Source organism: Trichoderma citrinoviride (assembly GCF_003025115.1).
Source record: "Trichoderma citrinoviride strain TUCIM 6016 unplaced genomic scaffold BBK36scaffold_3, whole genome shotgun sequence".
Taxonomy (NCBI): Eukaryota; Fungi; Ascomycota; class Sordariomycetes; order Hypocreales; family Hypocreaceae; genus Trichoderma; species Trichoderma citrinoviride.
Window position 1 is genome coordinate 624,191 of NW_020194711.1, and position 18,018 is coordinate 642,208.

Here is an 18,018-nt window from a genome sequence, read left to right on the forward strand (position 1 = left end):
GAAGCATAAGCCGAGAGGCCAACGCTTTTAGCTGGCGATGGCCAAAGGGCGTTGACATATTGTGGAGCCGCTCGTACGGACCGGCATGACGAGCCGAAGACCGAGGGAGGTGAAGCCGGCGAGCTGATTGGGGAAGTCCTATACGACACTAGACTCGTCGCGGCAGCATAAACCGCCAAGGCGATGCTAGAGCTGAAGGGCCTTTGATGCTGTGGGGGGGAGAGGGACGGGAGAGCACGCGTTTGACAGCTTAATAATAGAAGCGGATGGTGATGTCGCGCCATTATGGGGTTGCTATCGGGCATGAGGCTGTCTTATAGACTATAAAGTGTGTTTGATATCTCCGGGGTAGAAGCCGCAAGGCAGATTCTAGTCTCAGCCACCTTTTACAACTCACCCAAGCCCATGAAATGGCGTTGCTGCTTGTTTTGCTACCACCCAAAGTACCGGAGTTGCAGTCGTCTGGCGTCCGCCTCTCCCCAAGGCTGCTACACATCACACGGATAGTCTGCTTCGTTCCTGTAAACGAAGCATTAAAGGGTCAGCCTCAGCTGAGATATAGAAAATCTCCTTTGCCGACTTCTTCTACCGATTGTTCCACGACCAATCTAGCCCCCCAAACTAGATCGCCACAGGGGCCGTTGTTTGTAACCCTACCGCCATAATCTCGTCGTTCGGACCGCCAGCTTGTTTCCGATCTGCTACCCTCTGCATCACCAGGCGATTCTAATCAGGGGTGGTAACCCCCAATCACCTATTGTATAAACCTCTTCTCAGATCTCGAAATATCTACTCATCAGCTCTTCTTTTCCTCACACATTTGCCTATCCACCGTACAGCTTTCACAGCGTGAAAGAGCCCATCTACAGCACACACGCCATCATCAGCAGCGGAAAGTCGGACTTTTGTCAGACTTCTGTCACTCAATCTGGCGTCTTACTTTCTCAACGTCCTGCATTTTCGCGATCCGTAATGATTATGAACCCAACGCTAAATCAATTCCTGTCACCGAGTAACATCATTTCAGCGTGATCCAAGTGTCTTGGGATTTTTTTCTCGTCATCTCCGTTTGGCATACGGAGGAAATCGAATCATCCGACGCCGGCGATGTTTCCATTATATCCGATCACACGCAGGACACTCTCCGCCTTAACTTGAAGGCTTGAAGAACTTGAAATGTCCGATCAAAATCCACAACCCCTCGCTTTATTCCAAGGGCGAGACTAGCACATGAATCATTGGTGGTCATAAAATGAGAGTGCGACGAGTCAGACTTCATAAGACGTATTGGAATTTTGCCAGTTCCCCGGCCAGACTTGTTCGACATGTCGGCTTCCCACTCCTCATCCGAGGTATTGGCCGGCAAGCCATATTTCGTTTCGCCTCGCTTATCCTCGGAGATGTAATAAACGATCAATATGAAGAGAACACAGGGATCAATCCATAGGCAATCAGCGTTGCTCGAGTACATCGCTGCATCACCTCGGTTGATAGAGAGACTATGAGAGGACGCCCTTTCATAGACGAGTATGGAGTCACAACTTACGACATACCTCGGGATTCCGTCTGTGGAAATGGACGGTGAACTAACCGTGTTACCGGTGCAATACGCAACAAAAGATCATGCCCGGAATAGTCAATGTCCCTACAAATTCTCCCAAGTTTGGCTTGATGAGGCTGAATCGCAGGGGAATGTTGGCCACAGACGTAGTTGTGATAAAAGATCATCCTGGGTGTAACCAGCTCTGATCAGAAGTTTTGGCATATACCATCACAAAGCCAACATTTGAGATTAAAGTCATGAGGACCAAAATGCTCGTTCGCAAAATCTTGATTTATGCAGCCAGGATAGAAGTTTCGACCACGGCGGCGAGCTGAAACTCCCCAGCAGACATCTGCATGAAAAGCGCCGTGAAGGAGATGATTCCAAAAAGATGACGACGATACTGCCCAAGTATGCTTGGAATCAGTGTATAACCCACATCCCATCCCACATCCCCCCTTTCTTTTTGTACAAGCAGCACATGCCGCAGATATGCCGCCATAGCGACAGAAACTGTAAACACAGTCAAGGACAGTATCCAGGCCTGAGAATCTCAGTACCCTGTCATTCAAATGATGATGAAATCAGACTTCGAGTTCTCTTCAGGAGTCAATACTTTTGCTTCTGGTGGACAATTGGGTATAAGGGGCATTAGCATATACTGTTCTATGGTAAGTAGCAGGTTTGTAACTTGAGCCGCGATCGCTTCTATCAGATCTACCGTGCTGCTTGCTCATCGCGTTTTGAGACGTTCCCGTACTCAGGAAAGATCCAGAACAAATTGCACCCTTCGTGACCTATGAGAAGGAAGGTACAGCCATTAGCCCGACAAAGTCCATGGTCGCGCCGTAGCGCATCAGCACTATCTCCCGGAAGTCCACAATGAAGGCGACGTATCTGCTAGCAGAACTCGAACAGCAAAGTTTGAGCTCGGGACTTCCAAAGAGATATGCAAAGTAGAAAATATAGAATGATTAGCCGGACTGTGATCTTTGTAGCTGATGGGACTTGTTCAAAGAATTGCCTCTCCTTGATGGTTTCCGAGCTGATCCAGGCTGGTCACTTATTAAGTCTATCGAGATGCCGAGTTGAGTAGCATACAACAGAGCATGATGTAGTAGCAGATGCCCATCAAGTGAAGAATGCTTCTCGGATTAGCATCGCGACTTGCTTTTTCCAATTATGTGAACGGGCTGTTCTTGGCATAGGTGTCTCTTCACTAACAGTCTGATTTCCTGCTCTGGGGACGCGTTTATTCGTAAGGTATCAAAGCGCTTGGTTAGAGCATCATTCTCAATACCTGGTGGAATTGAAGTTTCTACTAAGATCCATAGTAGCTGTCACTTATTTCAGATCTGCTAGACATATTCTATATAAGGTTTCAAGCATCAGAATAGCCAGAGTTAGAATGAGTCCGAGAGTTCAATTTACCACACTAGAGGATGACTACCTCGAAGGGCCTGTGCAAGCATTCGATTACATCGAGTATCTCATTGCTCTCGCCATTCTACATCAAGCCAACCACAAAGGAGGCTGGAGAGACGACGATAGAGAGGGTGGATTCGGATACTACACCAACCATCCCTCTGACTTTGAACGCAAATTAAGAGGAAATATTACATCTTGAAAAATAACGAATTGAAAAGATTGGAGAATAATTATTGAAAAGGCAGAAAAGAAAAGGCAAAAAAAGAAAAAAGGAATGTGCCCCCACACAGATTTGAACTATGGACCTTCGCATTACGAGTGCGACGCTCTACCCCTGAGCCATAGGGGCATTTTTTCCGTTTTATCGCCGATTCTATGCGTCTTATAAAGTTAGGCAGATGCGACCCTTGTCTTTCCCCCCTCTTTCCATTCACACCTCGACCGGGCATACCTTCCTGTAGTGATGAACACGCAAACACAGCGTTCGTGCCTTCTGTAGGGAGGATTCGGAAAGAAATATGGATAAACAGAAGGACCGCAAAATTTGTGATGAATCTCGGACTCGACTCCAAGCCGTCGTTAAGATGGACATGTCAGCCTTGGACTCTGCCTCAATCATCAACCCTGCTACTTAGTGTCATCAACCCGGATCCTTCGCCCTCTTATTGGAGGCCGATTCAAGATGTCCATATTTGCACCTATTGCGCCTCGCCTACACAGCAACGACCCTCCCCTCCAGCATGATCGACCGCCAGGCTACAGCCGCTCCGTGATGCCCCGCTTTGCATCGCTTGGCTACAGCAAACATCGCTTCTTGAATGTCCTGAATCCTCATATCGCTACCAAGTAAACGAGGCGCCAAGAAAAAGATGGGCGAAGCGGAAATAGCAGCGGATTCCAATGTGGATGTGGATGAAGCCGTCTCATTATCTACATCCGACGAGAAAGAAGCCAGGGACAGCAAGTCTGCGAGCAGGTGGGCAAAGGCGTTGCAGAAGCTGAGCAAAGAGGATCAAGCACAGTTTGAGCTTGCATCGAAGAGCATAGATGACCCAAAATCTGTCCTGTCCAACGTGCTCGTAGCCACCAACAAGCGAAAGGAAGAGTGCTTGAAGAAGAGATGGAAGCTGTCCATCAAAGGGCAGACTGTCATTCTGAGAGACGTGCTTGAAAAAATTAGTGCTTGGGTTCAGAAGCTCCTGGTGCGTAAATGTCAGTCACAATGTATACTCATCACTGACTTGGTTCTAGGCTGTTGGGGACGTTATCATTCAATATGACACGTCTCATATGGCACTACCATGGGCAGCTGTGCGGCTCATCATGCAGGTCACCGTCAACGACATCGAAGTATTTGGCCATGTCATTAACTCGCTGGAGAACATCAGCAATCTTGTCGCCCAGTGCCAGATCATCGAGATGATATATCTTGTTGATAGGAGAAAGTCAAGGTGAGTGCGTTCTTCTGCGTTATGAGCAGGGTATACGCATAAATGCTCATCGAATCTGCTCTTATTAGCAGCGAGTTGTTTGGTCGACTTTCCGAGTCCATAACAGACCTCTATACTGCTATCCTTGGTTACCTGGCAGGGACTCTACACTATTTCGGCCTGAGCACGGCAGTACGGATACTCAAGAGCGTCGTCGTTTCCAAGGGCGATATGAAGGCCAGATACGAGCCCGTCGAATCTGCGCAAGCCGAATTTAGGCGCCTTGCGGAGATGGCAGAAGCTCAAGACTTGGGGACTGTTGTTGATGGTATCCATGGAATTGAGCAGCATCTCAAACAGAGAACGGAACAAGACAAAGTGGAGATGCAGTCTCTTAAAGATGCCATAAAACAATTGAACCAACCCATCAATCGCATCGACAAACGCCTCGAACAGATCCAAGATGGCATTGAGCAACAGATGCGGGCACAGATCCTCAGGGCTATTTCCACTATACCATATGGCAGTCACCACAAAACCGCCAGCAAAGGACGCTTAGAGGGCTCCGGCAGGTGGCTTCTCAGCAAGCCGGCTTATAGTGACTGGCGGAAGAGTAGCTTCTCTTCTGTGCTTTGGCTTCATGGGATTCCTGGTTCTGGCAAGACCAAGCTGGCGTCTCTAGTTGTTGACGAAATCAAAGGCAAGGAACATTTGGCTTATTTCTACTGCCTGAGAAATCCGGCTGAGCCACACCGAGCACAATGCGACAAAATCCTTGCAAGTTTTGTTCGCCAACTGGCAAGTCTTACACCAAGCGCTCCGATCTTGCCACCTGTGGTAGAGCACTACGAGGAGGCCATCGAGGGCTTCGTAGGCTTCGAGGACCAGGCATGGACGTCGGACGAGTGTGTCGATGTTTTGCTGCGACTTGTCGACGAGTATCCTGCTGTAACCCTTGTTCTAGATGCCTTGGACGAGGTGGACCAAGCGGACAGACAGGACCTCTTGGATGCACTCGACTGTATCCTGAAGAAGTCAAACTCTCTTGTTAGAGTGTTCATCTCCAGCAGAAGCAACTACGACATTGCCCTACAGCTCAGCAATGCGCCGAATATTTACATTGAAGCCGATGACAACGCGGAGGATATCTCAACATTCATGTGCGAGGCATATTGATCCACTTCGAGGACCTTGCTGATCTAAACTTATAGTGACACTCAACTTACATCCGCAAAGCTGTTGCACGGAAAGCTTACGCCAAGTCTACGAGAGGAAATCGCTCACACGCTGCAAGAGGGAGCTAAGGGAATGTGCGTCACCAGTACAACTCAATACTCAAATACTCTGTGTAGCTTGCTATGACTAACCAGACCCTTCAACAGGTTTCGATGGGTTGACCTTCAGATCCAGTCGCTGAAGAGGGTTAAGGTGGCTGCGGATTTGAAGGCACGTCTCGGCACTTTACCAGCGACACTTGAGGGATCGTACTGGGAAATTTATCAAGAGATTCGGGAGGCTGGAGACCATGCTTTTGGGCTCGCCAACTTCACCTTCCAATGGCTACTGTACGCGCAGGAATCCATCTCCATTGAAGCCCTGGCTGTGCTCGCATGCACAGAGTCGACATTACAATCTGAAACCGCCTTCTCCGGCGATGAAGTCTTGGATGTCTGCTCAAATCTTATCGTCACTCGGCAAAACTCGTTTGACTTTGTGCACTTGTCTGTTCGAGAGTTTTTTGAGCGACTGCACAACCGAGGGATACACAGCTATCAACCGGACGCAGCCCATGCCGCCATCGCGGCCGCGTGCTTGAGATATCTCAATATGGCCCTAATTGACAATCGGGGGGTTGAACTACGAGAGAAAGTTGTGAAACACATTGAGAAACGTCAGGAAGACGACGGCCCCGATGAGCAAAAGAAGAAGAGTGGCGAGGATGACGAAGATGACGAAGACGACTCGGAAAAGGACGACACGGAAAAGGACGACACGGAAGAAGACGATGCAAGCCGGAAGACTGGCACCGAAGATCCTACGCACCAGAATTATGAGAAAGATTCGGAGAGCACAATCAGAAAGATTGCCAAATGGGCGGAGCACCTCAAAGACGATGAGTTGAGAGGTATGAGCGTCGAGATCCTCGCAGTGGTATCATCTGATGATGTTTACGGCCAACCAAGCGAGTATGCTGCGACATGGGTGACAATGCACATTGATAAGAGCTCCGAACGGCGATTTGAGAGCCCTTTAGCCAGTCTCATTAAGGCATTCATGCTGGAGAAGAATGACGAACTTGTCGACTCAGTCTACAAGGTCTCCAGGGCATTTCGAGTATGGAGTGCTCTGATCAGCAAGATTGTTCGATCATCGGACCAAAGTCAAGACCTCAAGTGGGCAGCTGGTTCACCAGCGAGTCCAATATGGGTGGTCTGTCAAATGAACTGGATTGAAGTCGCCGAGTATCTTTACAAATGCTCGTACCCTGGCATCAACGACGGCCGGAACATGGAAATAACCCGACTCAATGTCAATCCTTTGTGGTACGCCGTGCTGTCGAAAAAGCAGGACCTCATAGACTGCCTTACCAAATGTAACGCGGATGCGAATCGAGTCTTCAATGTCGACACATTTAATGAGCCAATCGTAGACGCGGCCAGGGAAAATGACACCGAGTTAATCACCATTTTGTCGAAGCAGAATTACGGAGGCCACAAGGTTGCGGAGGAAGCTCTCATAACCGCGGCTGGTAGAGGACACTGTGAGTCTATAAATCTTCTCCTGGATCTTTTCTCGGTGTCGATAGAGAAAGCGGGACATAATGCACTATGCTCCGCCTGCGCCGGAGGGTATCTCGACGCGATCAAGCTTTTGATCGAAAGGGGAGCTCCCACTAGGAGAGGCGGCCATATGCTGTGCAGAGCGGTTTTCCACGGCAAGATAGAGGTTGCACGGTTCCTGATAAGCCAAGGGATTGGCTTTGATGGTATGTCCATCGCTCTTGTCATTGCTTTGTCTAATGCGGATGAGGCATGCGTGGATCTCTTGTTGGAGAATGGAGCAAAAAAGGACGGGCTTGCACTCGTGCGAGCGATTCGAGACAAGACGGCCATGACTGCGCTCAGGTTGATAGAAGCTGGCTACGACGTCAACGGCAGGTATCTGGAAAAGAGGCGAAGTGCTCTGCACTATGCAGCGTTGTCAGGGCAAACCAAAATTGTCGAGGCCCTGCTGGGGGCCTCTACAGACGTGCATTGTGTTGATGCCAACGCAAGGACGCCGCTGCATCTGGCTGCTCTGAATGGGCATGTTGACTGTGTGCGGCTGTTGATGAAGCATGGGGCGGATGTGTTGCGCGAGGATTATCAGGGCAAAATACCTTTGGATTTAGCAGAGGAGAAGGGTCACAATGAGACGGAGACGATTATCAGGGGGAAGATGGAGGAGATGTTGAAAGCATTGATGGCTAGGCGAGAGGGCGAGAGTGGTGCTCCAAAGTTTTAAGACGCCGTTCGAGTCGTCTATATTACACATATCCTCAAATGTATACATTTGGCATGATTGAGAGCGGACTCGATAGATTAATTGTCATGGTGGCATAAGCCCCAACGTGCCTTCTATACCTAGGTATGTACACTCACTTCAACCATCTTCTTCAGCACTATTCTGGCATTGCTGTTGAGGCGATTCGAAAGGGATTCCTATTTGATCCTTACCATAGTAAAAACAAGTAGTTGCTGTCAAGATTACGCAGGAATTAGTCATTTTTATCGGTGCTTTTGCATCACAAACCGAGATGTCGATGAGCAACCATGTACATGCGCGCATGTGTCTAGATCCTTCTGCGGGAGGCCTACATATGAATGCACCAGATATCAGGTCCGAGAGACCTGACAGGTCAATAAGTGTTTAGCCTAAGTGAGGTACGGAAACCAACATCCGGGCGGGAAGCCCAGCTCGAGTGAATTGAAGGTAAGGCTGGAGCCTTGCGACCCAACAACGTCGCCGGCAGCTGGCTATTACATGCGCCTGTCCCTGCACGACCTGGCATCCCAACACTCTCCCTACTCATATTGCAACTCTATCTAGTGTCATGCTCCTTGTACCCGATAAAGTATCTGGGTAGTCATCATTGGCTCTATTGATTTCGATCGTCGACAGCTCTGGTATACATATATCTGCAACTTGACTCGGCTCAGCTCACTTAGAAGGGGCAGAGATGGCAACCTCTCAGTTTCCATGTGCAAACTGGAAGCCACACAGCACGGATTGCAAAGAACATGCCAAATACCGTTGCAAGAACTGCCTCCTTGTTGGGGTGAGTAGGTACCGCGCATCCTGGTGTGGCAATACGCTCTTCTAAACGCAACCTTCATCTTCTTAGTACTGCGGCGCGGACTGCCAAAAGGCACACTGGGCCCTTCACAAAGCGGACTGCAAGTCCCCTCTGGGTAAGGAAACATGGATGCCTGACTGGGCGCTGGAGAACCGACAACCGGCATTCATCGGAGGTGCAGAGCAGGGGCAGCAGGCGGTGTTTGGCGTGAAGAAGTTCCTCTGGGGCAATGTGCCTGCGATTGACGTGCTCCAACTCGGGTCGAACGAAGGTGACGGCTATAGAAAGCCACTGAGGCTCTTGTTTGCCGGTATGTACCTACTCTTCAACACAAGCTCACTCACTTCAGCAGCGAAACTAATGGAAACTACCACTTTACAGCTTCCGGTGATCTTCGAAATGTTGTCAAGACGATTGCCCAGATTCCCAGCGGCTACGAGGAGCCCGTCACTGTGGTACTCAACGACCGCGACCTTGATATCGTAGCACGCAACGCCATACTGCTTCTTATTGCGCTTGTAGCAGATGACATGGAAGAGGCAATCAACTGCATCATTCACGTCTGGTATTCGGCCCTCATCCGCAAGTCCGACCTGGAGACGCTCCAACAACGAATTCGACCCCTTGTCCAAAGCGTGTGTGAAAAGATCAAAGACAAACCACGCACCAGCATCTTGGCCAAGACCTTTACATTCGGAGAGCGGTCCTTGAGGCTCGTTTTGCAAAGATCGTCGTGGGACGCCCTTCTTGGCTACTTGAGCATTCCTGCCGGCTTGACGGCCGAACGGGCGAACCAAATCCGTGTAGCGGTTACCCTTGCCGAGTCCAGGAAGGATTATCGACACCGGAACTGGCTTGTTCAATCCCCATCCCGTCGAGTTGCGAAGCACCGGTTTCGACAAGACGGATTGTTGCTACCGTTCGGCTCTTCACGCGATGATTTTCAGGAGCCAAATCCGTGAGTGGCACATGGCACCCAACGACTTACATAGTGATGCCCAAGTATCTCACGAATCACAGGACACTGTACCAAACAGCCAACACCTGGCCGATGCACGACAGTGCTGATCCCCTCAATGGATGGTCACCGAAGGAGGTTGAAGACACTTCCAGTGGCCCCGCCACCGCCGATATCTACGGCAAGCTTTTCTACCACCTCCGCGCGCTACTTCGCTCCTTTCTTCTTCATCTTCCAAAGCTGCGTGTGTCTTTTCGACTGTTCCACGTAGACTTCTCCGACCTTCAGAACCATCTCGAGCCCAACTACTTCAGTCGTATCGAGGTAGGCCTATATCTCACAAACATCTCGGGGGAAACGCTGATTCGGGCACACAGGTCTCCAATGTCTCAGACAGTGGGTACGTCGGAATCCATCGCACAGTTGCAATGATGGCGCCGCTGCTCCAGGGGCCACTCATTAACCCCCATGCGACTCTCATCACTCTCTTCATGAATGCCGTGCCAGAGACCATGACTATGGAAGAGCAAAGGAACATAATGTCTCCGCATGGACAACCGATGAAGCGTCTCTTGAAGTTTCTCCCGATGGAGCGAATGCCAATGAGCCCCTACGACCCTTCTTTCGTCAAAATCTCATATGCTTCGTCCGTTGTTGCATCCTATGACCACGTATTTGATCGGTAAGCACAAAGTTGATGAACCGGAGAATTCCTGCTTTCAACGCTCACAACCGCCCGATATTAACATTGACTATAGATACATGAAGAGGATGGCCTTCTCCGAGATGGAGGAGGCCCTTGGCGTTGCGATGAAAGACAAGCACACCGTGATTGAGAAGTGGCCGTATCAGTTGAAACTTCGACCTGGCCAGCCCGGAGCCCAGGAGGAATTCAACCGGCTGGTGGGTGGTGATCTCTCGGGAAATGAGCGCTACGTAGAGTGGCGGCGGACGAAAATGTATAGAGAGGAAATGGAGGGCGAAGCAGGTGAAGATCTGGCGGGAAAGATGACTTCACTGGACTTGCGCCGTTGAGGGTTTCCCACACAACGATGAGCATCTTCTGGGTAGCTCAGTAGTCGGTATTAAGATTGGAGACCACTTCCCTATCTCATCGAGTGCCATCCATGATGTCGATACTACAAGACTGGTAGCTGTACAGAGACGAAATGATGAGCGTCCAGGCATCATATATAAGGTAGCGACAACAACCTTTATCCTTAAAGAGGGCTACATATGGATCCGTATGTTGCATTGCTTCATTTCTCCTCGACAGATTTTTCTTAGATCAGCCGCACATTCACCATTCTTTTTCTTTTCTTTGTATGAGAACTATGAACCTTCTTCATGTCCTCGAGGTTCATGGTCTGGACAGGGATGGAGAGACAAATGCCTCTATCGGATCTTCAAGAAACAAAAAAAATGGCATCATGAGCTGTTGTTCAGCTGGAAGTGAAAGGTCCCGATAAATGCACAAAAAAGAAAAAAAAGAAATCTCCGATACTGGGAATCGAACCCAGGGCTGCTCGGAGCTTCAATCGAAGATTGAGAGCGAGCGATGTTAGCCACTACACCATATCGGATGTGTTTCTTGGATGCAAGGGTTTCCCTCAATTAGCCCTATAGACGGTAACACAGCGTCTGCTAGCGGTCTGCTGAAGAACCGCTCGCAGCGCTAACAACCGAAGCCCCTTGCATAAGCCATCTTCCGCTGCACTTCAGAGGGTTCCCCGCTCTCCGCGGGGCAGCTCAGCCGCTACGACATCACTAGACTTGTAGCTCGTGATACTCTATCAGATGACGGCTTCTGCCTGGTCTCCTGCTTGCTTTTTGACTCTCGCACAGATAACGGCATAAACATCATCGCCGCCTTCATCTTCACAAGCTTCTACTGCTGGACACTTTCCCCTTGTACGACGCTCCGTTCACCAGACACTCGAAACGAACCACCAAACCCTACCATATCGAACAGCTCGCAGCGCAACTGTGATCATGGACGAGCCGCTTCAGTTCGTGCCGTTCACGTCCGAGATAGAGCTGCCGTTCTACTCGGCGCTCTTCTCGTCCAAGCTCGACTACGACAAGCTCGACGATTCTGCGCGCGGCATCGTGGGCGTGTACGAGGCGCGGGATGTGGAACCAGATGCGAGCTGCAAGCTCCAGATCCTCGGCAGCGCCTTGACAAACGCAGAGTGAGTTGGAAGCAGTACAAGGGAAGACCCTGAAGTTGACATGTGCCACAGTCCCCCTCTGGGAAAAGCAAGAGCCGAAGGCATCATCAGGAACGTCAACACCATCGAAGACTTCCGCAAGACCGACAAGGCCGCCATGTTGAAGCTGGCCGGCAGGCAGATATGGGACGCCATTAAAGACGGCAGCATCTACTCTGTCCCTTCGCTCCTATCCTCGTTTATAATTTTGTCGTACGCCGATCTCAAGAAATACAAATTCATATACTGGTGCGCGTTCCCGGCGCTGCACTCGGATGCGCAGTGGAAGCGATCCGGGCCAATCCAGCGGATGACCTCAGACGAGACCACGGCACTGCTGGATCGAGTGGGAACATGGCGATACAGTGTGGACAAGCGCGAGCATGGATTCTTCCTGGCCAAGAAGGTCTGGGGAGAGAAGCCCCAGGATTTGCACGAGCATGACCCGGCGCACAAGATTCCATACAGATGGGAGGTGGCTTCCCTGCGACAATTTGAAGACGGATTCTTCGACGGCGTTGCCGATGAGGATCGATTCGTTACATTCTTGGACCCATCAACTTTCCCAGAAGGTCCCTCGTGGCCGCTTCGCAATCTCTTGATCCTGATTCGCCATCGATTCCGCCTGTCCAATGTCAACATTCTATGTTTCAGAGATGAATGGTCCAGACGGCATGAAGCTAGAAGCATCATTATACCAATCAAGATGGACCCCGTCGAAGACATGGAGATTAAGGAGATGCCCAAGGTCACAGGCTGGGAGCGGGCAAAGAACGGCAAGCTCCAGGCGCAGCTGGCCAACTTGGGCGAATACATGGATCCTTCTCGGTTGGCAGATTCAGCGGTTGATTTGAACCTCAAGTTGATGAAGTGGCGACTGGCCCCCGATCTGAACCTCGACATTATCAAGAATACAAAGTGCCTGCTGCTGGGCGCCGGAACGCTCGGAGGCTACGTCTCAAGGAACTTGCTGGGTTGGGGTGTCAGGAAAATCACATTTGTCGACTATGGCAGCGTATCCTTCTCAAACCCAGTTCGCCAGCCGCTCTTCGAATATGACGACTGCCTCAACGGTGGGAGACCAAAGGCTATCCAAGCTGCCGAAATGTTGAAGAGGATATACCCAGGCGTGGACGCCGAGGGCCACTCGCTTTCCGTACCGATGCTCGGCCATCCTCTGACGGATGAAGCGCGGACAAAGGCCGATTACGATATGCTAGAAGCATTGATTGACGCACACGACGTCGTCTTCCTGCTCATGGACACTCGCGAATCCCGATGGCTGCCCACAGTAATGGGAAAGGCCAGCGGAAAGATTGTCATGAATGCCGCTCTCGGGTTTGATTCATACGTAGTCATGCGACACGGCGCCGAGTCTTCAGAGGAGGGCAAGGAGTCGCTCGGCTGCTACTTTTGCAATGATGTCGTCGCTCCGGCTGATGTAAGTCTCCTCAAAACGTTCAATTTCCTTGAGTATCGCATCACTAACATCCCTTGTGCGTAGTCTATGAAAGATCAAACCCTCGACCAGCAGTGCACCGTGACGCGGCCCGGAGTCGCCGCCATCGCCTCAGCACTCTTGGTTGAGCTCCTGACAAGCCTTCTGCAACACCCGCTCAAGAATGGCGCCCCAGCACCTCAACCAAGGCCAGGCGTCACTCTCGAGAGAGACCCCCCAAACCACCCTCTCGGCCTCGTACCGCATCAGATCCGCGGCTACGTATCTACCTTCCAAAACATTGTCATTCGCGGACAATCCTACGACAGCTGCAGCGCGTGCAGCCCCAAGATATTGAACGCTTTCCGCACTGACGGATGGGAATTCGTCAAGAAGGCTCTTCAGGAGAAGGACTACGTGGCTGAACTGTCCGGGCTTGCAGAAGTCCAGCGCAAGGCCGAGGAACTGGAGGCCCAGTTGGACTGGGATGAGGATGACGAGGCGGCTGACGAGGGCGATGGAGAATTACTTTGATAAAACCTCTCGTCGCTCCTTTTCACATTCTTGCAATCTGTTACAACTTCACAATGGTAAGCTTTTCATGTTCCAGGTAACTTTTCGCACTGGTTATGGGGTGGGGGTCTTTTAGAATAAGGCGTTGTTGGTCGTTCTCTTCTTTTCTCACTTTTAATTTGAACATCTTGATCTTGACGGGCAACTATTTCCGTGACACATGCAGTCTTCACATCGCCCTCTTATGGAAGGGAGTTATTGGTCTTTGGCATATTGCCTTCTTGTATGTTATATGAACGCAAGATTTGAATGCTACAACAAAGGTTAATGCTTTACCAATTTTTGTTCTACCCTGCAACTTACACGGTCATCAGTAGGTAGTTTATCCACCGGGTATTCATTCTCATCGTGGGTTTTGTTGCATCGTTTAGAGGCACCTTACAGGTTCGTAGGGGGCAATAGCCGTATAGTCATTAGTAGAGCAGCTCGCAATCACCAATCAGAGGTTCCGTGGTCTAGTTGGTTATGACATTTCGTTAACAGTTCAGTTGACACCACCGAAAAGGTCCCCGGTTCGAGCCCGGGCGGAATCACCATCTTCTCTTTTTGCATTTTGCGCCAACAATCCTTTTTTGTTTCTGACGCTCAATTAAAGCTACCCGGAACGCAAGCCGGTTATTTCACGATCAATTGATCGTTCGATATGCTTAAACAGTCGGTTGATTGTTTTTTTTCCTTACTTTCTTAATGAATCATTCATCACCATACGCAGGACACAAACATTGTTCAGTGTAAATAGTAATTGTGATTAGAGGAAGTCGGGTATCAATTCATTACAATAGCCAAACCTGATGCCGCCTTCAAACAGGTTGCATCTGCCTCCAGCCAAGAAGAAAAAAAAGAGTATTTCATGAAGGAAAGCCCACTGTCATAACCGCGTCTATGTCCGGCCAAGTGGTGAGCCAGCGACCACGCAAAACACAATCCTCCGCCGTCGCATCCGTTCGCTAAAATGAGTTGCCAGTCAATAGCCGTTTAGGCGCCTCGACGTGATGGCGCACGCACGGCGTGAAGCGGCGCGACGTCATGGTTTTGAGCTGGCGGGATACGAAAGCGGCAGGCGTGTTTAGTATTTCAGAATGATGTACAGAGCGTGGATGATGCCGGGAATGTAACCTGAGGTAAAAGCTGTTAGTAATTGATGCGATGTTTGTAATTGACAGCGACAGGCTGTACTGCTTGTGAGTTGCAAAGAGGGTGAGGATCTGACGTACCGAGGATCGTGAGCAGGATGTTGATCAAGAAGTCAGCGCCGCAGCCTCGCTCGAGGAAGACACCGACGGGCGGCAGAATGATGGCAAGGATGATCTTGCAGATGTCGCTAAAAGAAACGAGAATGTCAGTGCTTGTTCCAATCCGGGGAGCTTCCGACTCCAATCCCATAGCTTTTCGTAGTGGTGAGGTCGCATGCGCTCGAGGGAGCGAGACCTGGGGAGCTGCGGGGAAGATGACGGAAGCCACGGAACGTCATGCTGCTAGAAGGCTTACCTTGTGGTGAAAGGCATGTTGGGTATCTGTTTTGTGTCGTTTTATGCAAAGCTCAAGGGCTCAGAGTTGTGAATATCGAGGGGTATCAAGAGGTCGCAGTGAAAGACCTTGAGAGCGCGAAAGTGGTGTTGCTTGGGAGAGATGGAGCAAGAGAATCTGCAGGAGGAGAACGGAAGGGTTTTTGGTGAGACAAACAGAAGGGAGAGGAGGAGACACACGAAGGTTTTTTGGCAAGCCCGGTACTATTTATTGCCCATTGAGCGTCATCTTGGCTGCTTCCCAGACATTCCGAGCCAAGCCTTGGAGAACGGGAAGCCGCCTTCCATGTTGCGTCATCGATTGGTCAAGCCACAAGCATTCGATGCCCTTTGCGGGAGAGACCAGCTCGATCCCTAGACCAAAAGAGTACATGGGCATAAGAAGGATAATGCCATGGCAGGATAACCGGCAGGCAAGATCTGTCGCATCCACATGCAAGGGCCCTCCCAGGCCAGAATCAAGCTTGGAATCCTCGCATGTACCTCGTAAAAGAACAGAAGAGAAAAATCGCAGGGGATACGTCATAAAGCTACCATCGGCTGCTGCAGACCCCTGCTTAGTGTCGCGGTTTATTCTCCATGAGCAATCCAAAGCTTGGCCGCACCGCCACACCACCGAGAGCTGTTCACAGCTTCGAAAACATGCTTACGCCACGATTTCATCGCCACATGACGACAAGTCCGGCCGTGATTTGGTCTAGGTGACGCACCAGCCACACCTGCGTGCCGAATGCAATTCCGTGTCTGCCGGAGCGGGCTTTTTGGTGTTTTTTTCGGCTCGACGTATGAGTGACCTCAGCAGGACTTCTCTATTATGCCCTTGAGGATTTTTTTTCGTGAACGGTTTTGGGTTGGCATGTTTGAGAGGCATGTGGGAAGTTGATGCTTCTCCCGTTGCAGAAACGGCGCCTCTTGCGCTGCTCTAGCCGCCGTCATGATGGGTCTGTGTGGGAGTTCCGTTTCACTTTGCACCTCTCGCAGCATCCCAACACGAGAAACCATCAGCCACTGTGTGTTTTTTCACTGCAAATCTCAGCTTCTCCCCGTCACAACCCCGCCCTAGCTCGGGTCTTGGCTGGACGCAATCGCATGACAGGCGCAGCTCTTGGCTGGCGGTGAATGGGTAGAGTGACAGCGGTACGGAGCAGCTGGCTTTTGTCCCAGTCCAACCATGCATCATTCCGAACGCCGTGCGAGCCGGGGGTCGGAGGGCCCGATTGACTAATGTTATGCAGCTCACAAGAACTGTGACAAGCGCTGGCTGCTGCTAGTACTGTCTTACAAGATTGAGGTTGGCGGAAAAGTTTGCTACCATCAAGTCTGTCGTGCGGGCGCTCTTATCATCGTGAGATCAATTTCTCCGACTACAGGGCGAGTGCTCGGTGTAGAGCCTCGAATCTTACAAGAGATGGGGGAACCATTGTCCCTAGGGCAGAAAAACGACATTGAGGGATTAGGTGAGGACGTACAACCTCTACAATTACAGTTAACTCCCCATTTCTTCTATCCAGTTGTCCCCGATTAGTTCTGACCTTGAGTGGCCTCTCGTAATGCTCGACTCAGCACGCAATGCCCGCCAGTCCTCCGCAATAGTATGTCCCATAGATAATAGATGACGCCTAGCAGATGCAGCAGTTGATACCTCGGCTCTTACTCCTCCTTTGTGGTCGACGCAGCTCCTCCAAGCCGCTTGCCGTAAAACACCACGCCCGACAAGAAGCTGCCCAGACATGAGCCGGCATACAGGCCACAGACGACCGTGACAGGCCACCTCTGCCAGTCCCGATCCCAGTCCAGCGGAATAGGCACCGCGCCCAGCCATGCGCCAAGAACCGCGCCCAGCAGCCCGCCAAGAGTCTCGTCCAGAGGCGCAGTCAGTCCAGCCACGGCAACCAGAGCCTGGCTGTCCAACCCGCGTGCGTAGATGACGGGGAAGACGCCCAATAGAGAGAAGTGCGCTGCGCAGAGGAACGTGTGAGGGATGTGGTCGATGAAAGGCGCACCGAAGAGGATGAAGAGCGCATGGACGGCGGGAGTCGCTATCGCAGCGAGGATTAGGGCGAGGATCGCAGTCTAGATTGTTAAGACAAGGGTGAAATTGTTAGCATTCCCGAGTCAAAAGCCAATGCCCAATCCCTCCGAACTCAATTGAGTCATCAGAGAGTATCCATTGGGAGCTGCGTACCACCACCGAGCTCGTCCCGGCCGCCTCGGGCTTCTTCTTCTCCCCGGGACGAGCCTTCTTGGCCGCCTTCGCCTGCTGAGAGCCCGCCGCCGGCAAGCACAGCACCACATACGCGACCTGGATCACGGCGACGACAGGCAGCGCGGATTGCAGCGTCAGCGCCGGCTCTGCTACCAGATCCTGGAACCGAGCCGCCAGCAGCCCGAGCAGGACGGCGACTCGGCCGAAAGAGACGCCCTTGGACAGGGCATTTTCGAACGTCGGGACCGCGGATATGGCGATTTTCGGTTTGCTGTCGGTGGCCTGGGCGGATGGCCCTCTTGCCAGTGCTGAAGACATGGTGATTGCGTCTGCCGGCTGCAGTATCGAGGTGTTGAAGTTGAGCTGTTTG

At 51.0% G+C, this 18,018-nt stretch overlaps 7 protein-coding genes and 3 non-coding genes across 10 annotated transcripts; 6 read left to right on the plus strand and 4 right to left on the minus strand.

Annotated features, from left to right (window-relative positions):
- Nucleotides 1–3,248: 3,248 nt before the first annotated feature.
- On the minus strand, nucleotides 3,249–3,320 carry BBK36DRAFT_t58. The gene has a single exon. It is a non-coding gene; the product is annotated as a tRNA-Thr (tRNA).
- Nucleotides 3,321–3,840: 520 nt separating this feature from the next.
- BBK36DRAFT_49405 (hypothetical protein) lies at nucleotides 3,841–4,426 on the plus strand (the record flags this gene model as incomplete). The annotated part of the gene is made up of 2 exons (XM_024898151.1): nucleotides 3,841–4,173; nucleotides 4,223–4,426. 2 exons carry the CDS (start codon nucleotides 3,841–3,843, stop codon nucleotides 4,424–4,426), a joined length of 537 nt encoding a protein of 178 aa, XP_024751924.1.
- An 83-nt stretch (nucleotides 4,427–4,509) lies between these two features.
- On the plus strand, nucleotides 4,510–5,097 carry BBK36DRAFT_1090573 (hypothetical protein; the record flags this gene model as incomplete). The annotated part of the gene is made up of 1 exon (XM_024889017.1): nucleotides 4,510–5,097. A coding segment is annotated over one exon (588 nt), but the record flags the coding sequence as incomplete, so codon positions are not given.
- Nucleotides 5,098–7,578: 2,481 nt separating this feature from the next.
- BBK36DRAFT_1105699 (ankyrin) lies at nucleotides 7,579–7,809 on the plus strand (the record flags this gene model as incomplete). The annotated part of the gene is made up of 1 exon (XM_024889203.1): nucleotides 7,579–7,809. A coding segment is annotated over one exon (231 nt), but the record flags the coding sequence as incomplete, so codon positions are not given.
- An 811-nt stretch (nucleotides 7,810–8,620) lies between these two features.
- Nucleotides 8,621–10,730, plus strand: BBK36DRAFT_1112108 (hypothetical protein; the record flags this gene model as incomplete). Its single annotated transcript, XM_024889776.1, has 6 exons — nucleotides 8,621–8,719; nucleotides 8,786–9,047; nucleotides 9,119–9,695; nucleotides 9,758–10,019; nucleotides 10,073–10,377; nucleotides 10,454–10,730. The coding sequence occupies 6 exons, from the start codon at nucleotides 8,621–8,623 to the stop codon at nucleotides 10,728–10,730; spliced, it is 1,782 nt and encodes a 593-aa protein (XP_024751927.1).
- A 460-nt stretch (nucleotides 10,731–11,190) lies between these two features.
- Nucleotides 11,191–11,278, minus strand: BBK36DRAFT_t57. The gene has a single exon. It is a non-coding gene; the product is annotated as a tRNA-Glu (tRNA).
- A 409-nt stretch (nucleotides 11,279–11,687) lies between these two features.
- BBK36DRAFT_1113361 (E1-like protein-activating) lies at nucleotides 11,688–13,877 on the plus strand (the record flags this gene model as incomplete). Its single annotated transcript, XM_024889902.1, has 3 exons — nucleotides 11,688–11,887; nucleotides 11,909–13,346; nucleotides 13,410–13,877. 3 exons carry the CDS (start codon nucleotides 11,688–11,690, stop codon nucleotides 13,875–13,877), a joined length of 2,106 nt encoding a protein of 701 aa, XP_024751928.1.
- A 483-nt stretch (nucleotides 13,878–14,360) lies between these two features.
- BBK36DRAFT_t41 lies at nucleotides 14,361–14,449 on the plus strand. Its single transcript has one exon. It is a non-coding gene; the product is annotated as a tRNA-Val (tRNA).
- A 533-nt stretch (nucleotides 14,450–14,982) lies between these two features.
- Nucleotides 14,983–15,421, minus strand: BBK36DRAFT_153882 (UPF0057-domain-containing protein; the record flags this gene model as incomplete). Its single annotated transcript, XM_024897621.1, has 3 exons — nucleotides 14,983–15,032; nucleotides 15,131–15,237; nucleotides 15,405–15,421. 3 exons carry the CDS (start codon nucleotides 15,419–15,421, stop codon nucleotides 14,983–14,985), a joined length of 174 nt encoding a protein of 57 aa, XP_024751929.1.
- Nucleotides 15,422–17,092: 1,671 nt separating this feature from the next.
- BBK36DRAFT_1979 (phospho-ethanolamine N-methyltransferase) lies at nucleotides 17,093–17,966 on the minus strand (the record flags this gene model as incomplete). The annotated part of the gene is made up of 2 exons (XM_024897886.1): nucleotides 17,093–17,515; nucleotides 17,628–17,966. 2 exons carry the CDS (start codon nucleotides 17,964–17,966, stop codon nucleotides 17,093–17,095), a joined length of 762 nt encoding a protein of 253 aa, XP_024751930.1.
- Nucleotides 17,967–18,018: the final 52 nt, after the last annotated feature.